General features: G+C 34.7%; 1 protein-coding gene across 14 annotated transcripts in view; it reads right to left on the bottom strand.

The window, feature by feature from the left end:
• Nucleotides 1-13135, bottom strand: part of NBEA (neurobeachin) — a 509325-nt gene that overhangs the window by 337137 nt on the left and 159053 nt on the right. For all 14 annotated transcript variants that reach the window (XM_068673009.1, XM_068672960.1, XM_068672963.1 and 11 more), the window contains exons 18-23: nt 11702-11810; nt 8279-8360; nt 7921-8044; nt 7387-7579; nt 6088-7107; nt 1528-1745 (exon numbers count right to left, since the gene is read on the bottom strand). In XM_068673009.1, the coding sequence (XP_068529110.1) occupies nt 1528-1745; nt 6088-7107; nt 7387-7579; nt 7921-8044; nt 8279-8360; nt 11702-11810 (1746 nt within the window). The remainder of the gene's footprint in view (nt 1-1527; nt 1746-6087; nt 7108-7386; nt 7580-7920; nt 8045-8278; nt 8361-11701; nt 11811-13135) is intronic.

The raw sequence follows: 13135 nt of genomic DNA, 5'->3' as shown, positions 1-13135 counted from the left end.
AAGGATGGATTAAAAACAAGCAGTTACAGTGAAAGTTTAGGTAAATTTATTCTTGTCAAACAGACATGAATGTCTCTGTGATATAAAGTAGATCTTTGTCTACATAACTTTGCATGTAAATTGTCTAAAAATACAAACAGACTAATCTGATGTACAAATTGACTGCTAATTTCACGCCAGTGAAAAACAGTTTCAGATCAGTTTCAGATACACAGTTGAGAACAATGGCTCAAAACCTGTTATTCCCATCACTCAGTCCTTCTCTTCAGAGGCAGTTCTACTGAAAGATTGTTTCTTATTATTCAGGTGATTAACAGAGTCCACCATACAGTACCAGTGTCATGTGAGGTAGCCCTGATAAAACCTAATGAACTTAGGTGCATTTTGTCTTGATTTTTTTCAATTGTCATTCCTGCAGGCTAATCTGTTAGAGTGGCATTGATCAAAGAAACCTTCTGATGGTGTTTTAAAGTAGAAACTTGATGATCTGGTGATACTTTGACCTAATATTAACTATATTAACTAATATTAGCTTTAGCATTAGCCAAAGTTTTGGAGCTACGTGTGCTAATAATATTACCTGAAATCTCAGCAACTCCGAACTTAAAAGAAATTGTCCCATGTCACTCCCCCAAAATACAAAAAGCTATGTGAACATATTGAGGAATACTTGGCCTATTATTATGTTCCTTTTTCCAAAAAAAACTTGTTGCCAGCCAGCCAAAAAAATTAGTCTTCAACTGAAAATATGCAAGCCAAAATTTTAATCTCCAAGTGTCACATAAGCATAAAAGACAAAAGAAAATATTTCTCCAAAATATATATATATATATTTAAATTGCCTATTTCCTAGTGACCATCACAGAGAAGTTTCCCAAACCGGAAACTAAATGTAATATAAATTAGTTATTTGATACAACTAAGGTAAAGTTTTCTGAAAATGAGTTATTGTGTACTAGAAATGAGATTAGACAGTGTCTATTATAAAGGTACTGATAACAAGAAGCTACTGAGTATCTCTGTTAAGAGTGTAAAAAGCTAGGAGATCATATTGCTGTCATTAGAAGTAATCTAACCACCAAGATTAACTACAACCAGAAGCTGGCATGCAAAATACAATTAGCAACTAGAAAAGGTGATTTCTTAGAAAAAATTATGACATTTTTTTTTTGTATATATATATATATATATATATATATACAGTTTGCAGGTAGAGAAGCTCTCTTTTAATTAGAACAATTGAAAAAAAAATTGGCAATTAACAGAAGTCTTCCTCAAGTGTGAAGCATGAGCACAGATTGTAACACTAAACATAAGCTGAGACAGCAGCTCAGTTTGGTCAGGTATGTATGAATTATACAGTCTCTAGAAAAGACAGAAGGGGCGAAAAGAAAAGATGCAAGATACGGTAGGGCACTTCAGCTTACACCAACTCTCTCTCTTCCCATTATCTCAGTAACAACACATTAAATTTTTCCTTGTTGACAGAAATGTAAAACAAGATTTAAATAAGAAGTAATCATCTACCTTCTCCAAACATGTACATCTGTTTCTAGTGCAAAAAGCAAGTCTGTCAGGAGCCGCTGGTGCATGGGAGACCATTTAAACTCTGGAATACGAAACATAGTTGTGCGTGGACCTGGACTAAACTGTCGTCGCTGCTCTTCTGTCATTGGCATTCCTCGAAATCCCAAGTCAACACGTAAATCCCGATCTTGCTGGGTGACAGATCGACCCTGTACTGCCTACATTAACGAGAAGTTCAAAAATCATGTTAAGTTTCTACAATGTGTTTTTGAATGGTTCAAAGACTTTCAGAAAGGATGGGACAGAGCCCATTTAGGATGGTCTCAAGCACAAAGGATAGAATGGACTCAAGCACAAACAACTGGAGATACAGATATTCCAGTGCAGGCACTATCATTCAATAAAGGAGATACTCCAAATCAATCAGCACGGAGGTGCTATGGCTTGCCTTCCTTTTGCTGACATTTTACATTTGGGTTATTCACTTGAAATATTACAGAAAAGACTAAATGCAGCATGTACAAGGTCAGCAGTGACAAGATTTTGTTTATAGGATACAACTATTCTTTTGCATAGATAGCACAATTTTCTTTGACTAAACAAACTGACAAACTACACAGTGATGGCTTCAAGATATCAGTGTGCTTGCACTGTATAGTTCATCATCTTCTAAAACCAATTTATTAATTTGGTATTTTTAGCAGGATCATTAAAGGATCAAATCTACTCCCAAACCTAATGTTGTTACACTTTGTTAATTGGTTAACAGTTTTATGGATTCTTAAGATATTCTTTAGATTCTCCCATCAGGAAGAAGATGGGAATTTTATACCCTTTTAATATCTACATAGTCATGACTGTTTCCTCTTGGTGATTAATGACAAAAGCAAAAGATACACAAAGAGATTATGGTGGAGAAAACTGTGAAGGAAAAAGTAGTAAAGAACAATCATTTAGACCAAATTAAAGGCCAATATTCATAACAATGACATTATTTATATTGTACAACATCTCTGAAAGGAAGAAATACAAAGTATTTAGACTGGAAAAACAGAAAATGTACTTGTTTTGCTCACATACTCATTTCCTGATCTCTATAAACTGCTTTTAAATTTTGCTTAAAAGCAAAAAGACGTTTATGAAATATTTGTATCAACATAAAAATGGAAATGGCCCTGGAAATAGCACTGGAGTTAAATTGGAAAGCTTCTTAGATCTTTAGTCTGATTTTGATCTGACCTATAGCCAGATTTCTGAGAGCAGGGCAGATTTCTTTCATTCAGTTTGACACTATTGTTGCTGTGGCTTCCAATTCCTATCTATTCCTTAGAATATTAATATATCAATATTAATATAGACATTAATAAAGTTATATTTAAATAATAATTATTTTTCCCAGGAATTAATTGCGATTTCAACCTTTTAAATTATTTTTCTGCAGTGTGCTTTCAGTTCTATTTTTATTCTTTCATAGTTAAGGTCACAGAAAAAATAATATTTCCTTTGGTGTATTCTTTGGCGTTTGCTTTTACTATTGACAAAGGCATTAAATCTTTCAAATATAGAGGAGATCCCATCTCTACTTTGTTGGGCATTTTGTTGCCTCCTTTCAGTCCATTTGAGCTTACTTTGAGTAGTAAGACATGCTTACTGCTTACTGTTAATGTAGAGAACTGATTGCAGATCTGTTTTTAGAAAAACATGTTATCATTTACATTTGCATACCACTTGCTCCCTCTATGGTACAACTATATGCTGTTGTCAAGTCACTTATAATAATGGTATCATAACTGCACCAGAACAGGATAGCTTATTATTTAGATAATAGTTCTGTAATTGCAACAATAGGCTTTGATGTGCATTGCACAAACCACCATGAAACCCAAATACCTACTTGGGTGGCCAATCTTCAAACCTAACATAACGTCACATAATGTAACGTAACCTAACCAAAAATGTTTTCAGTGATCTCAAAGCTAGTAGAATCAAATCTAATGTGGCAGTGCCTACACATGCTGCAATCTAAACTTGCAGTCTCATTGTAAACATACTAATTATATTACTGCTTTTTACTCGTGAAAATGACAATCCTTGGTGAGAATCACAGAATCATTTGAGTTGGAAGGGACCTTAGAGATTACTAGTTCCAACACAGTTCCAATATTTAATACACATTTCCATCTATTTTTATTACTGTTAACTTCATTTAAAAATAAATGATATAACTATGGAGACCTTACAGTTCACTGGACATTTCCAAACACATAAAGAAGTGACAACAATTTTGGTGGTTACATGCTTTATAATTGTTTTCAAGAAAATAGTTTAAAAGAGATATTATGGCTACTAACTCATATTATTTTTTCAAGGATAATAGTGGGAAAGAACTGTAATTTTAACATATGGAGAATCAAGGGAGATAAATACCTATAACTTCTAGAGTTGGACTTTGGAAGAGTATACAGTTTGTAAATAATTTGCAGATCCAAACTATCTGCTAGGAACTTTCTGGGAAGCTAAGAGTAAAGCATTTGAAAACATTTTGGTTTTGTTATCCTGTAATGATTTAATAAAAGTTAATTAGGAATTCATGAAGAATTTTTATGTTTATAAATCAATTACTGCACATAAAATTCATCAAGAAAAGAGGTTAAAGGACAAAAATGTCATAAAGTCACACCAACACTAGCAAGTATGAAGTCAGATTTTTTTTTGTTCATTAAAGGCATCTTACTAATTCATTGTGTTTATGTTTGCATATCTGTATATAGAAATCAAATATTTTCTCTTGCTTTTTACTCTTTAAACAAAACCCACATCCCACATCTCAAAATAAATATTGTCTGCTCCTTTTTCTTGCTCTCCTGCATTCCGTCCCATTTGTCAGTTTGAATGGTAATAACAGTTTTAATTTTAAGACTTAAAATATGGTACTTCCGATCAAGAATCTCCAGGGCTCATTCTTTATTACATAGAATCCTTTCAAATATAATAATCCCTATACAACCCTTTATCTGTCCCTGATGTTATGAGGCCTTTCATAGTTTTGAAAAAATGCAACAGGAGAACCGTAAATTTTTCTTATAATACCTGTCTAGGGAATGCAAAGTTTTGAGTTTCGTCTGCTCTTCTATTCAAAAGAGAGGTTCTTGTCATAGAGACTGAGAAGAGAGAGATTTCAGTACCTTCTGGTATGAATAACCAGTGAGTAAGTTTTTGTGTAGCTCTAAAACTTTTTGACAATGTGGCACACATAACACAGCATCAAACAGAGCAACTTCTCTAAGCACTGGCTCTTCTTCCATAATTTCAGGTAGCCTACTTGGCTTTAAAACTCTAGAAGATAAATACTGGTGTACATCCTGGACATTATCGTAAGATAGTAAAATCTTTAAGTTAGTCATTTTTTCCCCCAGTAACATCCTCAAAAGCAATCTTTGATTACATGCTATTGGCCATGAACAATGCTAGTGAGTAAATTAATTCTATGCTCTAGAAGTTCAAAGTGATCCTATATTTCATTGTGCATACAGAGCATGCACAGGATACAAAAGCACAAATTCAGAGTAGACTTCTATCTTGAACTTCCCATTTTAAGAATGCTTCTTGGACTTCACATTTTAAGAATGCTGTGGCTTTTACAAAAACACTAGTTAGAATTTTTCAAAGAGATACCTAGACGAGAAAGAATCCCTGAGAAGAATGTAGATACCTCATTTCAATAATGATCTCTGGTCTGGAAATCAAGTCACAGTTTTTCTTCTATTATCCCTAAACTATTCCTTTTCTTTCTAAACAACTTTTATGTGTATCTCATAATAAAATAGAGATATTTAATTTCTAATCTTAGAAGATGTGCTAACAATAGGCTTAAAACAGAATTCTAAGAGCACTGCTTAACCTATCTACAGGAAATATGGGAAATGGATAAGAGATTCTCTTAACTAAAGTTTTTAAAATTAAAGCATAGAACCATAGAATGTCTTGGGTTGGAAGGGATCTTAAAGATCATCTAATTCCAATCCCCTGCCCTTGCCGGGGACACCTTCCACTAGACCAGGTTGCTCAAAGCCCCATCCAACCTGACCTTTAACGCTTTCAGGGATGGGGCATCCAAATCTTCTCTGGGCAGCCTGTTCCAGTGCCTCACCACTCTCTAAGTAAAGAATTTCTTCTTTATATCTAATCTAAATCTACTGTCTTACTTTAAAGTCATTATTCCTTGTCTACTACACTTTCTGATAAAGAGTCCTTCCCCAGCTTTCCCGTAGGCCCCCTTAAGGTACCGAAAGGCTGCTATAAGGTCTCCCTGGAGCTTTCTCTTCTCCAGGTTGAGCATCCATAATTGCAAGAAATATTTTCTATGCAGACATAAAAGTTAAGTTAAGGAGTTCTCAAAGTAAGTAGGCTTGGAAGATGGAAACTTTTCACATTACTAAGGAAATACAGTTCAAAAATCACTCAGACCACAAACTATTAATGTATTCAGAAAAAAAAAAAAGAACAGTGATTACATCAGACTAATGATTACATCATATAGCTACAGCACTTGAAACTTACCTGGGTTGTGGTAGTTGTCTGGATCTTCCGTATCTCTTTTCCTGCTTCCTTACCATCATCAGATCTTTCTGTATCCGATATTATACTTCCTGCATCAACATTAGGTACAGTTTTGCTACCAGAAGACTCTGTCTCAAGAGTTGTGGCAGTCATTTCAGCATATTCTAATCCTTTAGATGATGAAGCCAACTCTCTCTCAGAAATGCTACTCATTCCATCGGAAGTTGTATGAATCTTAAACTCCTTGTCCTCTATTATACTTGAAGCGCATGTTATATCCACGCTACCTGCCATATGTGCAAGCAATCCCAAATCATCATTTACGCCAAGATGCATCTGAGTGTCTTGCACATTTGGAATAGAAATATGGTTACTTGAAAGTTCAGGTAGAAGTTTCTCCTCTTGGCTGGGTATTTTATCAAAGAGAAATGAGGTACTGTTAGTAGAAGGTTCATCTTTCTCATCAGCCAGAGTTATTAATGGACCATTATCTTTTTCCTCATTCTTCTTAATAATACCTACACTTCCATGAACATTGTTTTGGAGCTTCTCAACAGCAGCACTGTATACATTATCTAGAAGAGATTCAACTTCTACAAGTGCACCATTTTCTCCAGTTACTAGTGTCTCCGGTGATAAATCCATATCATCAAGTTTTACTTCTGTAGCTTCTACCTTTTCAGCTTTTATATCAACTAAAAGGTCATGAACTTCCACATGCACTCCTCCTCCTGGTCTCTCGGCATTTCCAAGCACATCATCAGACACCTTTGTAGCCATGAGCAAGTCCCTTGTATCTGTACTGACAGGATAATCCGTTTCACTTTCCGGACTTTGGCTTTGTGAAAGGTCTTCTATCTCTCGGATTTCCATTCCACCTTTTGCTCCTGTTGTCTGAGATGAAAGACCTGAGATAGTGCTCACATTACCCTTTTTCCCCTTTTTTATGTTTTCTTCCTCTTGCCTTTGATACTCTTCATACATTTTAGCTAGGTACTCCTTGTGAGCCTCATATGTGACCTTAAAAAAATAAATTATGTCGATGAATACATGAACCTGCACAAAATCTAATGAGAATCTTAACAGCTTATTACATACAGCTCACAAACTGTTCCACATAAGAGGACCTGCAATTTTTGACAAAAAGTCCCACCTTGACGTGTATAGACACAGCCACCAGATGGCACTAAATCACTTTAAATATTATTTTACCATATTACTAGTCCCTTCGGGAGAGTTATCAGGATTTAAAAAACAAAACCAAAAACAATAACAGAATATTCACGGGTCATTTCTTACCTTGGAATGAGCTATAGAAAGAGTATCGACCCACACTCTCCAGCCTCCCCATTCATATTTTATTGCATGATACAAGAGAATACGGAAAATGTTGTAAACCATCTCTGTGATCTTCTGCTCTTCAGAGTTCTTAGGGTTAATGTATCCCAGAGAAAACATCCAGTCCTGCCACACTGAACACTGAAGTAAACATCTAAAGTGAAATAATTAGGTCAAAATATATCCAAAGCAAGCTTACTTATTTTAACATTATGAAAGTTAAAATAGGAGGAAAATAACATGGTGCATCTACTTTAAAATCAATCTAACTGTAGGAATAAACCTTAAAAGTACTTTAGGATCATAGAAGTTTGAAATATATTCTTAACAGAATAACCAATTACTAGTTACTGAATTGAGAAAAGAAACCACAAACCTATTAAATTTATTTTTATACATTTAATTTAATCTACAATATAAAACTCTATACACAGTACAACAGATTGCTATTATCCACAAGTCAAGGATGAGAAAATACTATTTGTAGTGACATACCTTCTGTTTTCACGGCTATTACTAAAGAGTTTTATCATATCAGACAAGAACAAACGTCGAACTTCCATCAGCTCTGCACTTGGTGTGGAGTTTTTTAACAGCGTTGCCACCACCTTAAGAATCACTTTGAAAGAATAAATTAGTTACAATAACACATTTTAACAGCATTTGGTATAAAAATAAAATAAAGTTGCTGACAGCAACCAATATGCTGACAGCAACCAAGTAACTGAAACTCAAGTGCACTTGAGATATGCTAATAAAACGTTCTTGCCTTTCGAAAAAAACATATTCTTTCAAAAACAAATAAAAATCTAAGCAATATATATATTGTACAAACATAATATATAGTACTTACTTGGATTTTGTATTTTCACTGTAGAATCTGGCTCTGGATGTGGTTTATGAACAACTTGAGTGCACACTTGTTCTGTCAAAATCTAAAACACAGAATATTAAGTTCCTGTTATGATTTTTAAATAAAAGGTACAGCATTTCTTTGTTTTTGTTTTAAATTTTAAGAATACCATTTATCATGGCCACACTGTAACTTCATATAAAACATTTTGGTAAAATTTTATTCTTCAAGAATAGATTAAAGCAATTCCTCCATGTAAGGAGTAAGACTTTCATGGATGTACTGTGGTTGGCTAATGTTTTAGTTAACTCAATAAACATACAATGGTGTTTTTAAGAGATGAGTCTATGTAAGACATAAACTAGGAGAAACCTAGGTGTTAAGCTTGCTGTTTGCTTGATAAGGTATTGCTCACAGAAGGATGAAATCTGATAACAATGGGAAGAGAATTACCAAAGATCCTATTCCAATGTTCATACTTATTTATCTTAATCTCTTTAAAGTTTCTGACTTCTCACATTGAAGAGTTTAACACCTAGTCACCAGAAATGAAAAGGGAATTATTTTGTTTGAAAAAATAGTGAATTCCTAATGAAGTAATTCCTGTCAGCAGAAAACCTACAGTCAGATAGTATTTACTGTTGTTTACACCATGGATATTTGTTTATTACAATAAGTAAAATCACCATGTTTGTCTCAGTTCAAAGATATAGCAGCTGTCTACAACACCTCCTAGGTCTATGAACTTCAAGACAAGTGTTGAATAAATATATCAGCTATATTTAAGAGAAGCACCAGTAAACCGCTTCAGTTTCTATATTAAACTCAATTATGGCTAAATATATAAAAACTAAACAAAGATTCTGTAATTTTTCTAAACCAGCATTAAAAGTGAAATTCATTGATTAAAATTTGCTATGAAACAGAAATAGCTTTCCTGTAAATTTCATCTGCAGAAACTGACCTAAGGCTATTTAACCACAAGGCTGGTGAAATCAATAACTTATTCAGGTTTAAGATCCATTAAGGAATAATGGTGGGACATGTTAAAAAAGTAATACTGGAGTACTTCATTAAAAACTGAGTTTAGGTTTATTGAGATATTGTGAATTTTGTATGCAAAAAAAACCCAACCAACCAACCAAACAAAGACACATAAGACAACAACATTTTCCAAGAACTGAAATAAGAGCAGGTATATTGTCTCTGCTATACCAGTAACTGGTCTAACAGTTATCAGAAAAAGAGATTTAAGGAATATATGACTGTGAGGGGACTCTATGGGATGCGGTACAGCTGGGGGATGTCTGTATGTGGGCTGAGGAGACAAAAATCTCTCAAACTAAATACAGATGCCCAGACACACATACAAACATAAATAATGTAATGAGCCAAATGAAATACATTCTTTAAAGGTGTATCTCTTCAAATAGAACTAGAGCTGAGATATGTTTTCTAGAACCACATATCTAGTTACTCCACTCAGTCTAGGATACTGTCATCAGATTCTTTCTACCTGCTCTTTCTACCTGCTTGTGAATCATGGAATGATTTGGGTTAGAAGGGACTATAAATATCACTAAATTCCAATCCCTGCTTGCCACAGGAAGGACACATTCCACTAAACCAGGATGCTCAACACCCCATCCAACCTGGCCTTGAACACTTCCAAGGATGGGGCATCCACAGTTTCTCTGGGCAAAATATTCCAGTGCCTCATCACTCCCTGAGTAAAGAATTTCTTCTTAATGCCTAATCTAAATTTACCCTCTTTTAAGTTTAAAGACATTGCCCCTTGTCCTATCACCACATTCACTGATAAAGTGTCTCCAGCTTTCCTGTAGACCCCCTTTTGGTACTGGAGGGCCGCTATAAGATCTCCCTGGAGGGAGAACTCCTTCTGCAGGCTAAACAACCCCAAATCTCAGCCTCTCTTTATAAGAGCCTTCTGTTGGGGGCCCCCGAGCTGAACACAGTACTCCACACGGGGTCTCATGAGAGCAGAGTAGAATGGGGAAAATTACCACCCTCGACCTGCTGGCCATGCCTTTTTTTGACACAGTCCCGCATATTAGGGTACTAGGTCTTCCAAGTGTAGATTGCCAGCTCATGTTGAGCTTCTCTTCAATCAACATCCCCAAGACCTTCTCCTCAGGGATGTTCTCAATCCATTCTCCTCCCAGCCTCTATTTGTGCTTTGGATTGCCCCAACCCAGCTGCAGCACCTTGCACTTGGCTTTGCTGAACTTCATGAGGTTCACACAGTCCCACTTCTCACGCCTGTACAGGTCCCTCAGAATGGCATCCCTTCCCTCCAGCTTATCAATCACACCACACAGCTTGGTGTCTTCAGCAAACTTGCTGAGGGTGCACTTGATCCCACTGTCCCTGCCACCAACAATGATGTTAAACAACACCTGTCCCAGCACTGACCCCTAAGGAATACCAGTCATCACTGATCTCCACCTGGACATCCAGCCAGTGACTGCAATGCTTTGAGTGTGACCACCCAGCTAATTCCTGACCCATCACATGGTCCGTCTATCAAATCCATGTCTCTCCAATTTAGAGACAAGGATATCATGAGGGACAGTGTCAAATGCTTTGCACAAGTACAGGTAGATGATGTCAGTTGCTCTTCCCCTATCCACCAATGCTGTATCCCCATTGTAGAAGACTACCAGATTTGTCAGGCATGATTTGCTTTATAATGAAGCCATGTGGGCTGTCACCAAAAATGTCCTTATTTTTCATGTGACTTTGGACCAACTTCATGTTTATAATATATAAACTAAATTGTGCATCATGAAAAATTACTTTTCTACAAGAGGCTGCTAGACATTTAAATGTTTCTAGGTCACATTTAGTTTCCTCAAAGAGTATCTGTTACATCAAAGTGACTGTGTTAAGCTATCATCATATCAACATGGCTAGTTAAAAAAAGAAAAAACAGCACTTTTCAAAATCTTACTAACTTGAAAAGAATTTCACCAAAAAGGGGAAAAAAAAAAAAAAAGAGTAAAAATGGTAAAAATGCATCTCTTTAGTTCTAGCACTCTAGAACTCTCTAATCCAAACAATTTAGGAGTATGGGCCTGCAGGCCTGCAGTAACCTTATTGTTATTATTATTTTTGAAAGTGATGAACAACTTAACAACTTAAATAGCAGGATCTTTTCCACCACCCATTGTAATGCTGTAAATAAAAAGTTTTATTAAGAATATCCAGAAATATCCACAGCATGGGAGAATAAATTCTGAGCCAGAGTCCTTCCTTAAAATAAAAAAAAAAATAATCTCAAAAGTCTTGCAAATCAGGATATTGCAAACCCCAGAGTGTACAAAAACGCTATGTATACAAAAATGTAATTAAGCCATACATTTTACAATAGAGATTACAATCTGTATGTTTAATAATTTGTACCTCATAAAGCGTGTTATATGTTGTAACTGTCACTGTATTTGTATGCAGCATCAACCTTTCTCCAAGAAGAGTGAAAAGACTGTGAGTATGCATGATTTCAACCTTTCGCCTGAAAGAGAAAACAAAAGTTCTATGAAAATGCCAAGCATGCTGAAAATTTCCAAGTAAATGCAAAAACACTAAAGTCAAATATTTTGATGTTGTACTAAAAGTTCTAAAACCTGTTCTTCTGCATATATTATGAATTAAACATCATTCATTTAAGATATTTCCTGATTTGAATGTTATTGTAGTAGTATATGAAGATTCACAGCAAGCGATACTATATTTGGGATTTATTTTTTTTTAATAAAATAAAATAGCACATAATTCTCTCATTCACTATGATCCTGAAAGCTATGAAATTCAAATTGATTGAGGGGAATTTTACAGTTAGGAACAAGAAATACTATAATCTTAAAAAGCAGAGAAGAAAGCAGCTCACGTCAGTGAATTGTATATATCCCCAAACACTCTTCATTTTTAATTGGATATACAATTAAAAATAAATAGAGTACTTATTGTATATTGCATCACTACATTTATCTACTGCTGTAAAAATACAAAATAAAGAATATTATTCAGAATAATTAACAATCTATATGAAAGCAGCAGGACAACATGAAATAATATTTAGTAAAGTTTCCTAGTTAAGCTAAGAAGTACCCTTTTCATGATTGCTGATGATAACACAGGCTTAAATCATACAGATTCATTCTAGAATTTTTGAAATGAATACATTATATTTAAATCTTCAAATAACCGCAAAAGAGTGCGGCAACATGTTAAAACAGCGTCTAGTCTTTGTCACACTGAAAGGAGTTAGTAACTTATGAGAAAAATTATGTGTATTCAACCTTCCAAGCTATGATGTGGTGCATGGAAGGGAAAAATAATTGGAATACCTATGCTAGTTACACTTAAACCAAATTTTGCTTTGTAGTTACCTGATGATTTTACATAATGTAAAATCTTTATTGTAAAGACACTCCAAAACTGGTAAGACTAATTATTAGGGAAAAAAAAAATGTTAAGAAACACCAAAAATAGCACATGTTAATGTATTTTGTAGCTCTATTTTGCTGTATTTGAGATTAGATATAATTACAAGTAGAAAATTATAAACATACAAACCTATACAGTCCTGTTTTAAGAGGGTTTAAGTGTGCGGATAAAGAGTAAAAATCTGGCTGTAACTGCCTTGAAGCATCAAGGAGGTAGAAAATGAAAAGAATATTATTCTGCCTACTGATAAGGTTAGGCAAAGTGGTCTGTCATCACAGATCACAAACAAAAATTAAGTACAAAATTCAGAGTTTCATCTTGTCCAAGTAGCTAATCATCTCAACTCTTTGGTTAATCTGCAAAGAAAATCTACTGACTGGTAACTATGTA

Source organism: Anas acuta, chromosome 1 (genome assembly GCF_963932015.1).
Source record: "Anas acuta chromosome 1, bAnaAcu1.1, whole genome shotgun sequence".
In the NCBI taxonomy this organism is placed as follows: Eukaryota; Metazoa; Chordata; class Aves; order Anseriformes; family Anatidae; genus Anas; species Anas acuta.
The sequence above is the reverse complement of the archived record's forward strand: the minus strand, read 5'-3'. Positions and strand labels throughout refer to the sequence as shown.